This window comes from Xyrauchen texanus, chromosome 27 (genome assembly GCF_025860055.1).
Source record: "Xyrauchen texanus isolate HMW12.3.18 chromosome 27, RBS_HiC_50CHRs, whole genome shotgun sequence".
Classification (NCBI taxonomy): Eukaryota; Metazoa; Chordata; class Actinopteri; order Cypriniformes; family Catostomidae; genus Xyrauchen; species Xyrauchen texanus.
In genome coordinates, this window is record NC_068302.1 from 2,298,996 (window position 1) to 2,322,095 (window position 23,100).

General features: G+C 40.7%; 1 protein-coding gene across 1 annotated transcript in view; it reads right to left on the reverse strand.

The window, feature by feature from the left end:
* LOC127620825 (intraflagellar transport protein 122 homolog) overlaps positions 1–23,100 on the reverse strand; it is a 97,945-nt gene that overhangs the window by 43,938 nt on the left and 30,907 nt on the right. The window contains exons 10-11 of the mRNA XM_052094081.1: positions 22,962–23,100; positions 22,372–22,574 (exon numbers count right to left, since the gene is read on the reverse strand). Of these exons, the coding sequence (XP_051950041.1) occupies positions 22,372–22,574; positions 22,962–23,100 (342 nt within the window). The remainder of the gene's footprint in view (positions 1–22,371; positions 22,575–22,961) is intronic.

The window sequence follows — 23,100 nt, forward strand, 5'->3', positions numbered from 1 at the left end:
TAAATCATCTCGACTGATAATATATTCCGAGATATACAGTACATTCATGCATTTTAGAAAATGTAAGTCAATTAATCACGCCTCCTGACCTGTATGTCAATTCAGTAATAAAAGTACACATTTTCCTACCGTTAGTGTAATTCACACTTGAAGAACATGAAACTTTGTGTTTTCACGAGGCACATCAGACAGAATGCAGGGATCTCTAGATGCCATTTTCAAAGTTTCAACTACTTTTAACTTGACATAGTATCCTAAAAGACGGAATGCCAGAATGCATCCCGTGAGAACAGGACAGATTGATGAACTCACTTGCAAAATGGATTGCTGTGGCTTATGTTTAATGACGTTCCTGAAACATCACTAATGTTTTACCCACTTTCTGTGGCTAAAATTGGCAAATATAATTGTAAAAGTTAAGTACACGCTCGACTCGACTGCACATCCTAGCACAGAAACTGATTGTGTGGAGCAGTGCACGCTTATTCATTACGTGTGACACATGCCTGGGGCATAATAAACACAGGAGCACATTTAGGTAGAGTGGAGACTTCACCTGCAAGTGGTGAGTCAGGTGTGGGAGAGATACGGGCAAGCTGTTTTATCTTTTCGCCTCGCCTGAAAATGCTCACTCATTGTCATCCGAGTTAGACCCAGCGTGTGAGTGATAAAGACTGTGAGAAGGACTTGGCCATTCAGAAAGCTGCAGCCAGGTATACTTGTCAAGACTGAATGGCAGCCAGAGAAAATAATTGTTTTGAGATTTTAAACTTCAGCTTTCTATTTGTTTTATATCTGTATGTATGGTGTCTAATAATGAACAATTTTAACATGTATTTAAATAATACAAATGATGGCTAACCAATTTCTTGCAAGTTCTTTGAGACAAAATATAAAGTAAATATATTTAGGATTATATTTTATTGTTTGTTTTGATGTACCATGAATAATCATGATTAATCACAGAAAACTGTTAAGTTTATTAAATTATTAATAAAAAAAAAGGTCATTACTTTTGGTTAAGAAATTTTTGTCATCTTTGATTCTGACTTATTATATGATAATCAGATAAATGCTGTTGTTCTAGGGAGCTTTTTTCATCTACGGTCCATTGCTAAATTAAAACAGTTTCTCTCACAGAAGGACTTGGAAATAAGGATACATGCTCTTAATACATCCTGGCTGGACAACTGCAACGGCTTATATGTGGGTCTGTCTCAATCTTCTTTTTCACGTCTGCAAGTAGTCCAAAATTCAGCAGCTAGACTTATAATGGGTAAGCTTCCCTACATTGGCTTCCAGTTAGCTACAGATTTAAATTCAAGGTTCTGCTGTATGTTTATTAGGCCTTGCATGGTTTAGCCCCTCAGTACATTGCTGATTTACTTCAACAACATTCTGCACCTACAGGTCTTTTCGATCATCAAATCTGTTACTCCTCTCTGCTCCTCGTTCCTGTTTGAAAAAGTGGAAAAAGTTGATCGGCCCCCAGGTTGTGGAATGCAATCCCATTTGTTGTTAGGTCTTCTTCCTCATTGCCTATATTTAAAACTAGATTGAAGACATTTTTTCTCTTTAGCCTATAATGTTGTTTGAGAATTATAGGAGTTTTATGTGTAGGTTTTACAATGTTTTATTAGTTTGTTCTTTTGAACATTTTAGAAGTTCTATTTAATTATCTTATTAATGTTTGTAAAAAATTGTACAGCACTTTTGTTGCAAAATTTGTTGTTTTTAAGTGTGCTTTATAAATAAACTATAATGATGACACGTGAGAAGAGAGGAGCGCTGCAGCTCGAGTGTCTGATCACAGATCACAGCTTGGCGATATATCTTTATTTCATCCTTAATTAAAGTTCATATAATACGGGAGCATGTAAATCAAGCGGTCAAAACCGCTTCAACCAGTTGTGGAAGAGACCCATTCTGAGCGGGAGTCGAGACCGGGAGAGATTTAAAGTTCTGCCGGATGATGCGCACTCTAAAATGGAGACGCTCGTCTCTCACCCCCGCTGTCAGCAGCTTGCAACGTCATTGTGGAGCGGAGGGGGGCGGGGCCGGGTCGTAATATCGCGCGCCCGGTCCCCAATCGGCCTGATGAGGCGCGTTCTGCCCGCTGGGGGTCGAAGGTTTCACTCCGGTTCGCCCGGGGTTGGAGCGGCTGTCGTCCGCCTGAATGTGGAGGAGTGTTCGAGGACCACGCGACGGTACATCAGAGAACCGGTGAGTGAGTTTTTTCTCTCTCTCCCTTTCGCACCGTGTTGGCGTGTTGGCATGTTGGGGGGGGGTGTAAGTCATGCCGGTGGCACCCCGGTCTGAGATAACGCCGGGAGGAATGTGGAGAGGAGGGGGGCGGGGGCGGGGCCGGGTCGTAATATCGCGCGCCCAGTCCCCAATCGGCCTGATGAGGCGCGCGAGGGATAAAGGCGGCCGGTGACGATTGTTCGAGAGAGAGAGAGAGAGAGAGAGATCGAGAGAGAGAGAGAGAGAGAGAATGAATTACGGGCATGTCCGCATGTGTGTTTGTTTATGCTGTGTTTTAAGTTTCTTATTAAATTATTATTTATGTTGACAAGCCGGTTCTCGCCTCCTCATTGCCCATCCTTTAATTGTTTTACAGTCATCATCATGAGATCATTATGATAAGACCAATCTAATGTGAAAAATAACATTAAAATAACAGTAAAATGTGTGTGTGTATATATATATAAATGTTTACAGTGTTCAGTGTCTAAAATGTCAATATGACTAAATGTTACTAAAATATGACTAAAACATCAACAGTTTTCATTGACTAAAACTACATTAAAAAGCCCAGACTTTGTCAACTAAAATTAAAAAAATAAATAAATAAATAAAATAGGATAAAGTTGAATAAATATGATAAAAAATTTGACACAGGATTAATACTAAATTAAAAACAGATGACAACATTAACACTAGTATTCAGTTGCCAGGTCATTAGTAGTGTATTAACGCAAAGCCAATGTTTACGTGTTTTCACTTTTTTGATTAGTATGGTACCACCTCCGCCTCATTTTGAGCCAGGAAAAACCCTGATTGTGACATGTGACTCAGATGTTTTCGGAAGTTTCACCCATACACATACACATAACATTGTTCTATTAGTGCTTAAGAACAGTATCTGCTCAAGAGATTTGAGATGGGCAGCAGTATATTTTTGGAGAGCAGTTGTTTCCTCCACAATATTAGCATGTGAAAAGAACTCGTTCACTGTTGTTCTTAAACTCATGAAACACAGATGTTATGTTGCAGAGGAGATGCGTGCAGATGTTATGTACCCTTGAGTACTGCGTCACTTATTTGAGGATTCTATGCCACGCTCGTGTGCCAAGCTTGTTGGAGAGAACAGCACTGGTGCAGAATTTCCTCCATTTGTAAATCATCTGCCAATTGTGGATACCATCTACTATACAAGACTGTCTTTATCTGTTATCATGATTTAGATCAAGATCAAACAGCATATTAGGGAGCATTCATGCAGAAATCCACATAATTCCAAAGGATCCATTAACAACCCTTTGAATGTAGCACATGCCAACATTTGGCACAAACATTCAGGAAAAGATTATGTTTTTTTCTTGAACATATGAAAAAAGTAGTCAGTGCTTCTTAACTGGTTGATTTTAGAATGGACATCAGCTGGCAACCCAACACACAACCAATATTGTTTAGGGAACAAAAGAAAACTTCTCTGGTTACATATGCAACCTCTGTTCCCTGAAATGTAGGGAACGAGACATTGCATTGCTGACGCTTATGGGAAAAACTCCTTTTCTCAGAATTCTGAACTCCTATTGGATCACGCCAATTCAGATGAAACTGAATTGTGCCAATGGCATTCGTTCCCGCTCAGCCAATGACATTGAGCGTGTGACGCTCAGTTTTCGGCTAGCTACGCAAAGTCTCGTTCCCTACATCTCAGGGAACTGAGGTAACATACGTAACGGGAGACTTTCCCCTTTAGATTTCGGTTACTTACATTGCGTCGCTGATGCTTATGGGAATGTGTATGATCACGCCATACTGGAGTGAATCTCGTTGTAACTACCCCGAGTGTATACAAGGGGCAGGACATGAGATTGTGTCATACAGATACAATGCTTAGCTTATAGCAAGAATACAATAAATCAACCTCGCCCTGACAGTTCTGAGGGGGCGAGCTAACAAGCACATCACGCTCAGTAGCGGAATGCTTTGCATTTAAGAGGGTCCTAGTAGAGCACATCCAGGTGCACAGTCTGGTAGTGAAACAGCTCAGTTCCACTAAGGGAAACACAGTGCATATCTATCTTTTAACCAGAGAATGAGTGTCTAAGGCTTGACCGAGTCAAGTATATCAAGTATATTAATGTAGTTGTGTGGGAAACACAGTAAATATACATTCAAGTGGCATGGCCAGAGTGTGGCATCGCTTTACATTTGAATGTCTAAAGCACAGCTGAGACATAAGAGATACTGCATGTAGTGTAATTAGGCAGTATAAACGAAGTATGACGGAGCTGTAGGGCCTTGCCCAATATAAATGGCAGCGGAGACCGCATGGCCCTTAGTTCTATGATCAAAGGTGAGACATTGAACTAGGTTTCCCAGAATGCTTCACAGCCGGATGGAAGTCCCGCCCATGGACCAAATCTCAAGCGTCATTGGTCAAAAGCTGCCTATGACCGATGACGTCATCTTCTGCACAAAACTAGCGGACAGATTTGATTTCGGTCTCTCTGCATACAGCCACGCAAGCCTGCGGTTTAAAGAGATGCGTATCTACACATACAAAGGAGTTTCCCTCATTCTGGACAAAGAGAGACCACGTTTTTCTAACCTCACCATTTGGCCACGGTAGAGTAAGATTAACTTAGCTTTGTTTCAGTCGTGTAATATACTTATTACAACCGGTTCATTCATTTTCACTACGAGACAACAGAGAATTTATTTAGAAAATGGAAAAGGCGACCAGCTTCCCTTCTCAATCGTTTTCTATCAATGTTGACTACCTCCTGCATTTCTCTCCATCACCGGACCCGAGAAATAATGCAGAGATGTGTCTTTTCGCTGAAGAGCGTAAGACAAAGGACCCACTCCAAATTGTTTTCTCCTGACCGCTCAACGCAACAGGAATTCAAATGGACAACCCTGCTGAAATCACACAAGATATAGGCTTGATATCAGGGCAGATTTAGGTTAGAAACTGTGATTTATCTTATAAACTAAATAATATATTTAATGCTGAACGTTTGATGTTTTGATTACAATTGTATGTTTACAATCGCTGATTGCTGTTTTGATTTGTGAGATCGTCATTTTTGGATGAAATGTTGTTTATTGAGTGATCTGAACTTTGAACTTGAAGTGTTTCAATCGCGCTGTTACCAGCATTTATCCTCCGTTAAATTGCATGCACCCCTGTTTCGTTACCTCTCTCTCTCACGCACACTGAAATTCACGGAGCGAGCAGCACTGCGGTTTATGTCCAACTCAGGCTGGTGTTTTCAAATTCTCACACCTGTTTGGTCAGTTCCTTTGTGTGCCTGCTCATTTCCACCCCCACGTAGTATTAGTTCCGTCACCTGGATCTGATCCAGCCATCTTTCTTTCCCTCCACATTCAAATAATCATTGGCTCCACCCTTTACGATCTAATCCTCCATTTTGAAACTAGTTTCCATTTTGAATTCAGTTCGCAATTTTGAACCTAGTTCCCCACGTGGAGTTTAATCCTTCATATAGTATTGGCGGTGTTTAGTGCTGTTTGATTATAATAAATCTTGTTATATTATAATAAGAAGTACTCCTAGTTGTTTGTTTGAATATTTGTGTTGGAGCCAGCCTCTGCCACGTCAAGAACTCCCGTATTATTTCAGTATTGTTAAATTGTTGTTGTTAGAAGCCAACTGTAACCAGATTACTGTTGGATTCATATGGCAATAATTTGACTAGCTTCTTCCCTTTTTGATTATTAATGAAAATACTCAACCTTCAGGGTAGAATTTTATGAGACTTGATCAGTCACTTACTATACTTTTTCTCTTGTCAAAGAGTGGTGCCCCGAGGATAGAATTTAACAAGTTAAATTCTATTATTTAATTTAATTATTAGTTAATAATTAAAAAAACATTCATTATTAGTTATATCTGATAGTAAAACTGATCTAAACAACCAGTGCACCCTACAGAGCTTAACATGAAGGGCAGAGTATTGTATTGTTGCACAGGCGCGTGCAGTTCGGGAGCAAATTTAATTTATAGAGTTCTCGAAGCGGACTTTAGAACAAAATGAATTAATGCTGCTGCACAGACAATATCTGTAAAGCCACCGAACGCACGTCAAGGTTGTAAAATCATGCAAAGTTGCTGGGGCGAAGCCCAACCCGCCGCTAGGCAAATTTCATGTGTGGAAGCACCATTTTCCCATGCCCAAGAGGTGGCCATGCCTCTTGTTGAGTGTGCCTTAATGCCAATAGGGCATTGGGTTCCCTGAGATTAGTACATCACTGATATAGCGTCGACAATCCAATGTGACAGTCTCTGCTTTGAGACTGGCATGCCTTTCAAGCAACCTCCGAAACAGAAAAAAGATGGACCGTCTGTCTGATTCGGGACACATAGGTGTGTACCGCTCTGACTGGACAGAGCATATGAAGGGAGCGTTGCTCTTCCAACTTGAAGGGGGTAAAAGGCTTGTAAAGTGACTACCTGCACCTTAAAAGGGGTAGAGAACACTTTGGTAATATAAACTTTTTCGTCTCAGCGTGGCTCTAGATTTGCTCAGACCAAATTCCAAACAAGAGCTGTGCATTGAGAATGCCTGCAGATCACTCACCCTCTTAATGGATGCCAGGGTGAGTAAGAGAGTTGTTTTAAATGAAAGAGAATGCAGATTGATAGTCTCGATCCTAAGCGCTCCTGTAAAAATTAGAAATAGGGCAATTAACAAGATAATCACGTTGCGTTTTGCACTATTTTACAAACACATTTCATCTGTAGGCATAAAGCAGTCTCATAGATGGGGCTCTAGCATGCAAAAATTTATTCTTTATTGCCTGTGAGAGGTCTTCGTCATCCAACGCGACCCACTCAACGGCCACACATGAAGATTCCATAAGTCTGGCTGCAGATGCCAAATCGAGCCGCGAGTCTGAGGAAGAAGGTCCCGTCTTAGTGGAATTTCCCACAGATGCACATAAAGGAGCTCCACGGCCACCTCGGCGTGATCAGTACTGTTTCCATTTCCTCCCTAATTTTGGAGAGGAGTGAAGGAATGAGGCGCAGCGGGAGGAATGCATACTTTCGACATGTGAAAAGACGCATCCAGCCCCAACAGGATCTTTCCTGTCATGGAGTCTCCTGGGAGGGGAATAGATCTATCGTCGCCCTTCCAGATCTCCGTGACTATCAGGGGGTGGAGTTTCCACTCCCCAGTGATCACTCCCAAACGAGAGAGCATGTCCGCACGAGTGTCATCATTGCTGGTGATCGCACACCGCCCTGGTGATTGATGAATGCCACTACCATCTTGTTGTCAGAGCGAATCAGAATATGATGCCCTGTCACCTCTGACTCAAATGATTTTAGGGCTAAAATTACTGCCAACATCTCCAAGCGGTTGATGTGCCAGGTCTGTTTTACATTCCTCCATTCCCTGAATGCCGGGCGGCAATCGCTTAATGTGCCCCAGCCTGTGTTGGTTGCATCTGTAGTAACTACTTTGCGACTGTAAACCTGACCAAAGGTGACTCTAGGCTGGTAAAACCCCAGAATTGTCCATGGTGCTGTTGCAGATAGACCGTGGTTGGTGACTACAACACAATGGTGCCCGTAGCATCATGTCCATTGAGGAACTTGCCGGTTGAGCCAGTACTGCAGAGGTCTCATGTGTAACAGACCAAGGGGAGTGACCGCCGCTGCAGCTGCCATAAGACTGAGGAGTTTCTGAAAGCATTTCAGAGGCAGAGCCCAGCCCAATTTGAAACTCGATGCTGAGCTGCACATTGAATGTATTCTCTCGGCCAAGGGCAAAGTAGACAGAGTAGACGAAGCGCATTGTTACAGAGTTCAAACGCAACCTCAGGAAGGATATTTCCTGACTGAGTATTTATAAGCTCTTCCTCACATTGAACCATAGGCCAAGTGTATTCAAATGCACAGGCAGCCTGTCCCTGTGCAGTGCGCCACAGTCTCTGACTATGCTAAAATGAGCCAGTTGTCTAGGTAATTGAATATGCGCAACACCTCCGCTTTCAGAGGGGCTAAAGCTGCATCCACACATTTCATGAATGTGCGCGAAGCAAGGGAAAGGCCGAACGACAGGACTGTGAATCGATATGCCGTCTCCTCGAATGCGAACCTCAAGATGAGGGACGATCAGGATATGAAAATAGGCATCTTTCAGATCTACTGAGAGACAAACCAGTCATTCTGATGGATGTGTGCTATGATCTGCTTTTGAGTCAACATTTTGAACGGGCGCTTTGACAGCGCGTGATTCAGAAGCCTTAAGTCCAGAATTGGATGCAACCTGCTGTCTTTTGACACTCACTGAGCTCGACAGGTTCAATTACATGTACTGCAAGCAGGCTGTCCATTTCTGCACGCAGAATGTGAACGTTTTGAGATGACATTGTGCGTGGTGGCCGTCTCGCAAACTGAAGTGTGTCACCGTGCTTTAGAGTTGTTATCACCCAATTTGATATGCCGGGAAGGGATTCCCAAGCTTTTATTCGCTTGGACAGCGATAGACAAATCACTGAAGAGCTTAAAACAGCGCCCAGCCCAGGAGTGGGGCTAATGGTTAGTGGGATGTGTGTGGGTGCATGAATAGGAACATAGCTCTTTTCGTGAGTGTTTGTGTATTTTTCTCTTTTCGCACTGCCGGCAAGGCGGGCAAAGTGCAATTTGTTTTTACACTTTATTGGCACAGGTAAAAACTTGTGAACAATCTCCCGAACAGGGTCGGCAGGAGGAGAGAACAGGGATTCTGTGCGAGTACGCTTGTGGGCAGGGCTTCCCCACGGTGAACAACACGGAACACACTGCTGAAGACATCAGGAAAGCTGAGGCTGAACAGTTGAAGGTTTTCCCAATGGGCGGGGCCCTTGGTGTGGTGGCTGTGTATAGCGGCACTTCGGCCAAGTCTTTTTCAGAAAAAGATGGACCCTGAGAGGCCTGGGGAGTAGAGTGCTGCCGTTTTGGGGGGTGCTGCACTGAAGCGGAGCGTGAACAGCTGGGCTGGGCGGTGGTACTGCCTTGTTTAATCATCTAATGCTTCATAGCTTGTTGCTTTTTTTGTCGGTCAGCGTCAGCCAAAGGTGATGGTCTAGGATGACCAGATCTCCCATGGAGCGCCCAATCATTCTGGCGGATGGCCTTTGTTGCTCTTAGCGCCAAATCGGTCACGACGCAAAGTTCTTTGAACATGGGCAGGTCTGGACTGGATTCATAAATTTTTTTAGCTTACCGTCGGGTAGGCACTTTTAGTGAACACTTTTAGTGAACATGACGGGGGAAGAAGAGTGTGGGGGTGTGGGTGCATGCGGGAACTGAGCCAGTGGTACAGCCTCACAATCTGTTTGCTCCATATCCTCGCCTTGAGCATTGTAGTTCCCCAGGTCCTCGAGGGACAGGGGAGGGAATGGAGCGAGAGCATTCAGGTCATTGCACTTAAATAGCACTACCTATTGCAATCTATCTAGAGCGGAGCGTTTTGAGGCACATTGCCCCACAGAGTGGGCATTCAGCCTTGACCAGTACTGCTTCTGCGTGGGCGTGGCCCAGACAGAACACACAGCTATTGTGGCCGATAGACATGGGAACAGGTTTCCCACATCTGCACTTATGTGATGGTCCAGTCAGAGCAAGCTTGGAAATATTTAACTCTTTTAGCTCACCGGAGCACAGCAAGGGAATGGTCATCTTCAGGAAGGGAAGCACCATCCACTGCAGGTAAGTGTGATTCAATGGTGAAATTAGGGCTGGGGCGGTATGGATTTTTTCTAACCGCGGTTGAAAAGCAAGATATTCCCGCGGTATAGCGGTAAACCGCATTAAATACATTACATTGGATCAGAGAAGTCCCCCGACAGACTTTGGCGCACACATCAGAAGTCGCTTTTGATAGACAGACTTTAAATATTGTCACCTACATCCGAAGAAAAAAAACGAGCACAATTTTAAATAGTCAAATTTTCATCAAGCAGTAATTTGGCATGAACTAATCACTGTATAGATTTCCTTATTTAAGATTATTCTCAGATACATTCGCATTGAAGATGGGTCAGACATGATTTTGACCACTTTATTAAGTTTTGTTTTGTAGAAAGCCTTTCTTTAACTTAAAATTTCGTTTTGTATAAATTGTATCTTAATTTTAATCACTGTTTCATTAACTAATTGCCTGGAATTAATAAATAAGAAGCAAATATAGCAGACATATTATCAGCAGCAGGACGTGGAAGCGCCGATGCGATCTCTTGCGTGTGAGCTCTCTCATAAATGAACCGAAACTCGGCGGCTAGGCCTACTGCCTCACAGACATGAGAAATAAATAGAAATCTTAAAATGCATTTTAAACAAAATTCAAAACAAAATGATAAAATTTTAGGCTACAGTAGCCTAGTAGTCAGGTTTGCCGATGTGCGTTACTATTTATTTATTTATTTTTATCCCTGTGCTCAATCGGAAACGGACTTCACTGCTGATATTCTGGGGATACAACATAGCCAATAAGCTATAGCCTACTAGGGACTTTAGCCTTTAAAATATCTTTGCTGCATTGGATCAGTCTCCTTTCTAGAACAGCCAAGAGCTTTCTAGCCTCACGGCAGCAGCGCCTTGCATCGCTCAGACCTTAAAACAGTCAGCGCCGCGGATGCGGTTTTGAAAATTTATCAAAAAACGTTGGTGCGGACAGATGAGTTTTGTGATGCGGTTGCGGATTAAATAATAATAGCCCATCCGCGCATCTGTAATACAAATGGATTGTTATTATGTGTCATGGAACATTGCGCTCCCCAACTCGCGAAAGGTCGGATTTGCTCCATATTTTGATAAGTTTTGTTTAGAAAACCTTGAATCCATGTAGGCTAATATCATTAGACATAATCCATATCATTAGAATCAATGAATCCATGTCATTAGACACAACGTGCACACATGTGCAGGCCAATGTTTTTTTAGGGCCCAAGCACAAAGTGCGTAGGACCCTATTGTTTTCGTTAGGATTATTAGGGCCCAAGCACAAAGTGCGTAGGACCCTATTGTTTTCGTTAGGATTATTATTAGGGCCCAAGCACAAAGTGCGTAGGACCCTATTGTTTTCGTTAGGATTATTATTATTATTATTAGGGCCCAAGCACAAAGTGCGTAGGACCCTATTGTTTTCGTTAGGATTATTAGGGCCCAAGCACAAAGTGCGTAGGACCCTATTGTTTTCGTTAGGATTATTATTATTATTATTATTATTAGGGCCCAAGCACAAAGTGCGTAGGACCCTATTGTTTTCGTTAGGATTATTAGGGCCCAAGCACAAAGTGCGTAGGACCCTATTGTTTTCGTTAGGATTATTATTATTATTATTATTATTATTATTTTTTTTTTTTTACGACTTACGGGGCACTTTTGGGGCTCTTAACATGCTCAAAAACTCTTGAAACTTTGCACACGGGTCAGAACCTGCGGTCATTAGGGCCGGCCTGAAGCTGGTACCCGGGCGTGGCAGGGAGCTCGACAGCGCCCCTGGAACAGGGGCCGAAAACTTGGTCTATAACTCAAACACGCTTGCATGTAATAATATGAAACTCGGTACACATATAGATCTCATCGTTTCATATATCCTTCATACTTTCACTTTTTACCCCAGACCAACAGGAAACCGTCTATTTAGGGTTGTTTGAAAAACGCACGCAATGGAATTTGGAATACTCCTCCCAGAGAACTCCACCAATCGCCACCAAACTCGGTCAGCATGATGTCAAGACATTGACCATGAAAAATTGCCGGCAGATTATTGATATCTCCAACGGTTTGGCCGTGGCAAGGAAACGAAATGATGGCGGAAACGAGAAACAGTCAGAGTGTTATAACTTCTACATACATTAATTGATCTCGATGAAACTTCAGCGGTGTGTTCGCTGTAAGAGGCCGATCGCATGGATGTGACTATTGTGAGTCAAAGTTATAGCGCCACCAACTGGCAGAAGGAAGTGTGTCACTTTCAAAATGCTTTAAAATCACCCACTTATTGTTACACGATTTACTTCAAACTTTAGGTGTATAATGTAAACACACGGCAGATGTAGACGTGTGAAAGAATTATTGATATCTTAAATACTGCTGTCGCGGCAGCTCTTCAAACTTGAATTTTCTTTTTGATGCCTGGTGCAGGGGCTCAGTAGCGCCACCTTCAGACAAAAGTGGGGTATTGGTTTCATACTTTGACCTACAGTCAGATATTTTGGTTTGAATGTGGAACACATTGCACAAGAACTTTGAAGCTCAAAAAAGCACATAAATGAAGCTTAAACAGCAAGGGTATACTTCTGCATACATTACTTGATCTCGATGAAACTTAAGCAGTTTCTTCACTTGAAGAGGCCGGTCGCGTGGATGTGACTATTGTGAGTCAAAGTTATAGCGCCACCAACTGGCAGAAGGAAGTGTGTCACTTTCAAAATGCTTTGAATTCACCCCTTATGTCTCAATTGAACAAACAGTTGATAAAGAAATCGGTATCAATATATTGAATTATGAATTATTTCACTGATCAACTGTGATGTCCGGTTAAGATGAAAATAAACTATTACTCTGTCTAAGCGATTATCTTTCTGAAACACGTCACAAAAACTTACAGAAACGGATAACACAAACATGACGTTGGAAATATACACTTATCAGTATAGTTATATTAAACTTGTCTATTTCAGTTATAAAGCTGTCTCATATGTAATTTCTCCTTTAATTCTATAATATAACCACTAGATGGAGGTCTAAGCACATTTTCTGTATTCTCGTTGTTTTAACGTAAGAAGAACACTTGTACGTGTTGACTGTTGAGAACGGTGTTTGGAGATTTTAAAAGACGCGGACCAGACGGAAAAACAAGACATACTGCATCATTGCGTTCAATATTTTAACGAGGGCCACTCGTACGCTGTACACGGTGTAAGCATCAGCTTGAGGACTCTTCAAAATGTATATAGGTCTCAGTTCTGGATGGAGTTATTTGCAGACCTTAGAGATGCTGGATACTTCAACGGGAGTCGTGAGCGTCATTGCTTTGGTGATACAATAAAAAAATACTCTACAAAAAAAAAAAAAAAAAAAAAAAAAAACAGGGTTTCCACGGGGTCTTAAAAAGTCTTAAAAGTCTAAAATTTCAAAATCACAATTTAAGGCCTTAAAAAGTCTTAAATTTGCTGAAGTATTGTGTTCTAGGTCTTAAATAATTTTTAACAGGTCTTAATTTTCCTACGTCCATGTAAATCTCATTTAAATGCTCCCGCAGCGCTTTGGAATGTTTCTTTTTTTTTTACTTCCGTGGTGTTGTAGTTTCTTATTTCGCTAGTCCAAATATAATTCGCTGTATTATGACTACAAAATAGACCAACATGCAACAGCCAGCTTTGAGCTTTCGTGTTATTGGCGCGAGTCTCTCGGATACAACAGAAAGACGTTAAACGGATTTTATTCAGCTATGAGGAAGTGCAAGTTTAGCGATACTTGGCTTGAAAAATCTGAATTTCGTGCTTGGTTAAACCCAGTTGCAAATAACGCATTTGAAGCCTACTGCTTATGCAAGAAAGCTATTAAATTGGGAATGTTGGGTGTACGGGCGCTGGAGTCTCATTCAAAAAGTGAAAAATATCTAACTGCTGTCAAGGGTCTCCAGCAAACTACAGCCATCAGCCATTACGCGATTTGGAATAGCGGATGATGACTAATTTCCAAAATCACGGGACCGTTCGTGCTGATGTTCGACGAAAGTCTTCATCGCACCACCAAAACGAAACAGCTGGACCTGCACGTACGTTTTTCGTCTGCTGCGAATGGGTCGAGACTGCAATAAATAAAAATAAAAAGGAATAGGCTACAATGAATGATCTATGGCAGGGCTAGTATAATGGTGGCCCCCAGATCTTCTTTATCTGACCCTCCAACAGTTTTTTTATTTTTAAAAACCCTCACAATCTGATATCAAAGTGCCCTCTCAGCAAAGGTTTAGCGCGTTCATAGGCAACCGCATTCATCGGTGAGTTTAACAACGCTCATTGTGGCGTACAACACCATTCATCGGTGAGTTTAACAACGCTCAACTGCAGGTAAAGCAGCACTCAGAGGTGAGTTCAACCAAAACAACGCTAAACTGCATGTGGCTAATGTTTACACTCAGGGTACATTACGGCATGTTTTCCATAACGTTACGACGTTCTCAATATAATTCATAATCACACGTTTATAATGAACAACGCGTTATGGTTATTGTGTTATTAAAAACTGTGTACGCAGGTGTTACAGTTAACATGGTAACACTAAGTTACACCTGGTTTACTTGTATGTTACTGATTAAGAAGTAATGTAAAAAAAAACAGTTATAACTGCATGAAGATGTATGGTAACACAATACTGGCAAAATACTGTTTACATCTTGCAAATGCATATGATTCAAGACTACAATTCCCCCAGAACGGAGGGAGGGGTGGGGTGACCAAACCTCATTATCATTTAAAGTCATATGCACTGAAACGGCGTGCTGAAAACGGAGCTGTTTTTGAGCAGTTAAAATTTGTGTTTTCTTAAAACACTAATGAGAATTTTTAATAAAAGTATATTACAAAGTTTTCATTTAGACCCTAAAGATTCATATTAACTTGTACAAAAATGGCATTATATGACCCCTTTAAGGTTACAAATACACACACACACACACTCCATCATTGCAATCTTGACATTGCAGCCTGTTCATTATAGCCGCAATAAAATATAATAATAAAATAGTAAACCTACCATATAAAAATTACTCTGTTTAAATAGTCAGTAGTACAATTCGTATCATTCACAGTAAGCACCGCTCCACTGTGATGTTTCCAAGCATATTTTTGCGCATGCAAAGAGGATGATTTTCTACGTCGGTATTGGAGCGTGAGTAAAGTACAAAGCCTATAATAACTGGCAGAAGGCAGTAAGAGAAACAGGAAGTCTGTTATAACTTCTGCATACATTAATTGATCTCGACGAAACTTCAGCAGTGTGTTCGCTGTAAGAGGCCGATCGCATGGATGTTGCTATTGTGAGTCAGTTATAGCGCCACCAACTGGCAGAAGGAAGTGTGTCACTTTCAAAATGCTTTTAAATCACCCCCTTATGTCTCAAGTGAACAAACAGACCAACAGAAAGTCAGATAATTTGGTTTGAATGTGGATTTCTTGGAATTTGCACACATCTTCTCGACGGTCGAAGCGAGCTTACGTTATTGCCCGTCGTGCGCGGCGACCCTAAAGGCCCAGGGGTGGCGGTGCCACCGGCTTGGGCCCGTCATCGCTGCTCGCAGCTTTAATTATTATTATTATTATTATTTTTTTTACGACTTACGGGGCACTTTTGGGGCTCTTAACATGCTCAAAAACTCTTGAAACTTTGCACACGGGTCAGAACCTGCGGTCATTAGGGCCGGGCTGAAGCTGGTACCCGGGCGTGGCAGGGGGGCTCGACAGCGCCCCCTGGAACAGGGTCCGAAAACTTGGTCTATAACTCAAACACGCTTGCATGTAATAATATGAAACTGGGTACACATATAGATCTCATCGTTTCATATATCCTTCATACTTTTACTTTTTACCCCAGACCAACAGGAAACCGTCTATTTAGGGTTGTTTGAAAAACGCACGCAATGGAATTTGGAATACTCCTCCCAGAGAATTCCACCAATCGCCACCAAACTCGGTCAGCATGATGTCAAGACATTGAGCATGAAAAATTGCCGGCAGATTTTTGATATCTCTAACGGTTTGGCCGTGGCGAGGAAACGAAATGATGGCGAGAAACGAGAAACAGTCAGAGTGTTATAACTTCTGCATACATTAATTGATCTCGATGAAACTTCAGCGGTGTGTTCACTGTAAGAGGCCGATCGCATGGATGTGACTATTGTGAGTCAAAGTTATAGCGCCACCAACTGGCAGAAGGAAGTGTGTCACTTTCAAAATGCTTTAAAATCACCCACTTATTGTTACACGATTTACTTCAAACTTTATGTGTATAATGTAAACACCCGGCAGATGTAGACGTGTGAAAGGATTATTGATATCTTAAATACTGTTGTTGTGGCAGCTCCTCAAACTTGAATTTTCTTTTTTGATGCCTGGTGCAGGGGCTCAGTAGCGCCACCTTCAGACAAAAGTGGGGTATTGGTTTCATACTTTGACCTAGAGTCAGATATTTTGGTTTGAATGTGGAACACATTGCAAATGAACTTTGAAGCTCCAAAAAGCACACAAAGGAAGCATAAAAGCAAGGAAGTGTGTTATAACTTTTGCATATATTAACTGATCTCGATGAAACTTCAGCAGTGTGTCACATGGATGTGACTACTGTGAGTCAAAGTTATAGCGCCACCAACTGGCAGAAGGAAGTGTGTCACTTTCAAAATGCTTTGAAATCACCCCTTATGTCTCAATTTAACAAACAGTTGATAAAGAAATCGGGTATCAATATATTGAATTATGAATTATTGCAGTGATCAACTTTAATGTCCGGTTAAGATGAAAATAAACTATTGCTCTGTCTAAGCCATTATCTTTCTGAAACACGTCACAAAAACTTACAGAAACTGATAACACAAACATGATGCTGGAAATATACACTTATCAGAATAGTTATATTAAACTTTAGTCTATTTCAGTTAAAGCTATTTCAGTTATAAAGCTGTCTCATGTAATTTCTCCTTTAATTCTATAATATAACCACTAGGTGGAGTTCTAAGCCTATTTTCTGTATTCTCGTTCTTTTAACGTATGAAGAAGACTTGTACATGTTGTTGAGAACGCAGTAAAGTGTGACGCATATTTCGTTCTGTGAGTTTTATGAGTACTCCGAGTCTTTATTAAAACCAACACATGAAACATATGTCTAAAGAAAGTAGGGATGGGCTGATCGATCCGAACGTATCAAAACGTCCGAGAATGATGATCAAATTTCAAAATGCTTTGAAATCACACTCTTATTTTTATTGTAAACCTGTGATAAAACATATATGCTTGTGTTTTACATTTTTAAGAAAACAAAAAAAATGGCAGCAAACAACCACTTTTATAATTATTGTTTTGCGATCTTTGCGATTGATTTTCTTTCTGATTAATTTTCTGATAAATCTACCATTTGTTGTTGAAATGACGTAGTTCCAACGGGAGTGCGAAGTGGAGGGCGGGTCCACCTTCTTCATGTAGCCAATCAGATGAGCTAATCGCTAACTCTCGATTTACTCTTATCTGATTGGTTTAAAAACACGCCAGTCACCAGAACACATCTTTAACATAATTTGGCTCAGACCCGTTCTCGTTGCTGCAATGGTACTTTTAATAATGCACACATGCATGTTAAATAATAAATAAATAAAAGAACAAATGAATAAATAAATGAATAAATAAACCATGATTACTTAAGGTTACAAATACACACACACACACACTCCATCATTGCAATCTTGACATCGCAGCCTGTTCATTATATCCGCAATAAAATATAATAATAAAATAGTAAACCTAACATATAAAAATTACTCTGTTTAAATTAGGGCTGGGCGATAAAACGATCTCGATATGGCATCGCGATAATATTTATTTAGACTACGATGATAAACTTTTGACATGTTTACTCGATATGGATAGACCTAACAGCCTATTACAAAGCAGAAATAAACGGACAACAGCCAGTCAGAACGCAGATTTTGGCTTGTGCGTCTAAGTACACGCCCATTTGCTAGCAGAGCACTGTTTGAGCTACCGGCAGTGAAGAAAGTGAGTGTAAAGAAAAAATGAGTGGAAACGACTGAACTCGAACTATCTTCCAAAGCTGAGGAAATTGTTGACAAAAAAGGTAACAAGACGTCAATTATATGGAAGTGGTTTGGATATCTGAAAAGCGACGACGCGCAAATAAAGACGGTCTGCGAAATATGCCGTCGGTCGGTGATAACCAAGACGGGAAACACAAATAAAACCTTTTCGGTCACCTGAAAAGGTACCATCCCAGCGACCACACCGAGAGTATGAAAATGCGGGCCCATGTTAATGTTACTCCGTCCAAAAGTTTTGCAGACTAGTCTTTCTGGCAAAAAACCTATAATAGGGTAATTAGGGTTACATGAGCACTACCTAAAAGGTGTAGCATAGTGACTGGTTTACAGTGTTTACATTTTGCACTTTTTACTCAGATTGCTACCTCTAAAACATTTGAGATATTTAAAACCAGTACACAATTAATATTTTATTTATCTGACAGTTAAGTACTTAAATCTGCCAGGGACTTTGTGGTTCACTTGTTTACATTTGTTGTCTTGGTTGTACCTCTGCAAACATTTTGAAATGTTTGCTGCCCTGCCAAAGAAATTTGATGTGATAGTACTGTAGTCACAGCTTTTAGTTTGATATTTTATAATCAGTTACAAGGCAAGCTAACTTGCATTGTTTTGTCAAGGCAGATAAAGCATGTTTGCTAAAAGTAAAATGTTAACATTTAGATTTAAAGTTTATCAATATTCTTTTATAACAAAATATATTCTCAACCAATCCATGTTTGCACAGTTAAATGTTTGCATTGTTATTTATTTATGTTAATAAACTATATAGTTCAACTATTGAACCTTCTGGTTTCTTCAGGCATCATTATCAGTATACTTTTCAAACGGGCAGCATTATTAAATTATATATCGTAACAAATATCGATATCGATCAATATGGAAAAAAATATCGTGATAATATATTTTGCCATATCGCCCAGCCCTAGTTTAAATAGTCAGTAGTACAATTCGTATCATTCACAGTAAGCACCGCTCCACTGTGATGTTTCCAAGCATATTTTTAGCATGTAAAGCGGATGATTTTCTACGTCGGTATTGGAGCGTGAGTAAAGTACAAAGCCTATAATAAAGAATAGTTTAGCATCCAAATACATCGCAAATGTAAAAACATTTTGATTGTAAAGAGAGCGTTTTTTTTATTCGTGTTCTGTTCTGAATATCATTCAATTTCAAGGATTTGTTGTGGAATGTTTTGAGAGTATCATCAAATAAGAATAATTCTCTCGTTTTAGTGATTCCCTAGTTATTTTTTATAATTCTAATCGGTAAGGCAAGTAATATTCTCTGTGTCTTTATATAAATAAACCAAAACAAAAAAGTTTGAGCACCGCTGCTTTATGGCACGTTTTGGATTGTGGTCAGCACAGAAAACAGCGCACGATTCTTAAATGGTTTGAAAGTTATATTGAAATGCTTACAAAGGAATGGATAAGAGGAATCGACATTTTTATTTAAAAACAAGTCATCTGAAACCTGACATCAAGTAAGGTGAGGAACAACGAATTTCACACACTTGGAAAATGCTTTTTATTTGAATGAGTGAATGTGGCTCTTAAAAGAGCCATTGTTGCTGCCCTTAAAAGGACATTTGTTGCTTCATCTTCTGAGTTCCACCTGCAGAGCTTCTCGGAGGTTGCTCGGCAGAAGCTGGTTTCCCTCTGGTCTCAGGTGGACTCCGTCTCTGCACAGATGGAACAAGCCGATGTTTCTGTGGTGAATGCAGCGCATCTGCCTCTCTGCCAAGAAGCCAGACATGGCGCCGTTGATCCACCGCCGGCTTCGTTCAATGCCATAGCCAGTCCTGCCAGTCTGTCCTCTCCAATTTAGACGGGGTAAAATGCCAGAAAACACCAGCCTGGTTCTGGGAAACATTTGTAAGACTTCGGTCAGGTCACTCTTTATTTCCCGAAGAAAATCGAGGCGGTTGCGGCCCACCCGACACAAACTGTTCCCTCCCAGGTGAATAATGAGAATATCTGGAGCTGTAGCTTTGGCCCTGAGAGAGCGCAGAGCTGGAAACAGCTGCTCCCAGAGTCTGCCTCCTCTGCCGTCCCAGGTGATCTCACACTGAAGACCGAGGTTTCCGTCCAGGCGCTGCTCACAGAAGCGAGTATGCAGTGTGCGGATGATGGAACTGCCGACGATCCAAACACGTGAAGCCATCTCAAAGACGAGTGAGGGAATGTGATTTACAACCGGTATTTATGAGTGTTGCACGTTTGGTTCCTAAAGGTGTTACAGGCCCCACCCATTTCCAGATTCAATAATCGGCTCGTTCTTACATAGTAGAGCACGTTCGCACATGCGCAGTCTTCAAAAACGGTGCTTTATTTATTTATGTACCGTACAAAAACGGTACATAAATAACATTTGTATGTTTTCTAAACAAAAGACACAGGTTGTACTGAATGTCAGCTTGTTTATTTGGCTCAAGATAAGGATTTATTAAGTCCACATGTCATGCAAACAAGAAATGCTTCTAACTAGGTCGAGAGCTGTCGTTGCGAATGTTCGTTGGAGCTCTACAGCACACATCTTCTTCTCGACAGTCAAAGCGAGGTTACGTTATTGCCCATCGTGCACAGCAACCCTAAAGGCACGGGGGTGGCGGTGCCACCGGCTTGGGCCCGTCATCGCTGCTCGCAGCTTTAATTTGTTTTTGTTTTTTTGCGGTGACGACGGTGACAAGCTCAGACCCGCGGTTGGAGTCACGTGACCGCGGTAATGCGGTAACCGTCCCAGCCCTAGGTGAAATCCAGTAATGAAGGAGTTAAATTCTGACTGATGGCATTATGCCGCCCATTTATATAGAAAGATGAGCACTGCGTGCTAAATGTCATTGGCTGAGCGGGCACAAACGCCATTGGCTCAATTCAGTTGCATCTGAAATGACGTGGTCCAAAAGAAGTTCAGAAATTGGAAAAAAGGAGATTTTCCCCATAAGCATCAGCGACGCGATGTAAGTGACAGAAATCGAAAGGGAACAAAAATATCCTTAAAATCACGCAATGTACAAAATTAATATCATCACATTTGGTGAATAGGAAAATTCACCGCTTTGGTTTCTAAATGTCTCTTGCATTACTAATTCTGTCATGAATTTTGAATTCTCATGAATAAATTGTGATCAGCACAAACCATGTTTTTTCCTCGCTACAAGTGAACCTGTATTTACTGTACTGTAGTCTGGGTAATATCTTCTTTTACCAAGTACTTTTGTACTTTGGTTTTGAGGCCTAATTTAGCTCACTTCTACCTAGTGAAGCTGTTAATGTTAATGTAATGTTTGTGTACTGTTGCCTCACTAACAATGTAATGTTATCACAATTAGCACGAAAACATTATTTTGCACAGAAATACTGGGTTTAATTGGATGCACAAAATTTGACGTCAACAACAAAAAATATAGTACGGGTTTTCTTCTCCCTTTTAGAAGCTGACAAGCCAATTTATTTTGCTATCTTAAGTCAATTAAAAAAGTAATCCACAACAAATTACTAATTAATTCTAAAATTCTAAATAATTACTCTAAAGATTACTTCAGAGAAAAGTAATCACAAATACTAATTACTTTCTAAAACACTTTTCACACAAGTTTCAACGAGTTAAAAATAATAGCTATATTTCCCCCTCTTCCATTGTCACGCCCTTCAGCTATCACAGGAACACAAATATGGAAATATGAACATAATTCCTATCTAAAATGCACAAGATCGAAATGGCCGAAATAAATGCTGATAAACAATTTAACAAAAGCAAATCAAACGCACACAAAATTTCTAAAGTGGTAAAAACACCTATTTTATGCAATTTTTACTCAAATTTGCATAAACTTGAAAAGAAAAAACCCTGAAAACAGAAAGTGTTGACTATCGATAGGCAAATCTATGGGTATATTTTGGAACTGACACAAAGGAAAGTTAACACTTGTCTTAATCGGCCAATCGAACACGAATATCGACCAAAGCCGATATTTGCTAAATGGCCAAATATCGGCAGATTATTCAGCCTGACCGATATATCAGTCTTTTACTAATGTGTAATCCAAGTAATGTGCTTAAAAGTAAATACCTTAATTGAAAGTCAGTAACTGTATCTATTTACAAGAATTCAAAATGTAATCCTTTAGACTACTTATTGAGTCAAAAGTAATTTGATTACAATTAATAATTACTTTTGTGATTAGAGTACACCCAACACTAGCTCAAACACGTTTTTGGGTCGCGACCCACTGGTTGCAGAGTCTTGATCAAGGATCTCCTGTGTGTTTTACTGCGCACTTTACCTGACAGAGTATGATGTGTTGTGAGCAGACAACAAGCAAGTTGCACTCAAATCGTTTGCAGATTTTCTCTTTGACTCTATAATGCATGTCAGAGGAGTCCTCAGAGTAAAGCTCGTAGATGAGAATCTTCTCTGGTAGCTGAATAGCCAGTCTGCTGCGGTAGATGGCGATCTTTTTCACCAGCTCCCGGCACTTTATTCGCACTAGGAGGGTTAAGTTGGACAAAATAAGAGGAAACGGAGAGAAAGAAACATTGGAATGTTTTCAGTCAAAACAAACACACAGAATGCTTACAGTTGACATCTGGCTAAACCAAACATCTATTTAGGTGTTTAAAGAAAAAAGAAAAAAAAACAGTTCTTAAATAATTCAGACTGATTAGGTAATGAATCACTCCAACCAATTTGTGAACACTTTTGACCAAACTGCAAAGAACCAACTCACAAATTGGACATTACTATGGCTTGCAATCAAGTCCATGTCATTCCCTAAAATGTCTGGGGAAGTTCTCATGTCAGACTGACAAAACATTTGCTGCAGCTGTATTACACATCTTAAGCAACAGCGTAAGAGCTATTGGTGATTTTCACCTTTCTGTTCAGTGATGAGGTGCTGTACAATGACATCAGTCATACTGTCTCTGTAGGCATAGCGGTCCTTATATAAGCCATGAACAGTGCTGAAGATGAGCTGAAAGAAGGCTATAGTGCCATCCTGACAACCCAAAAC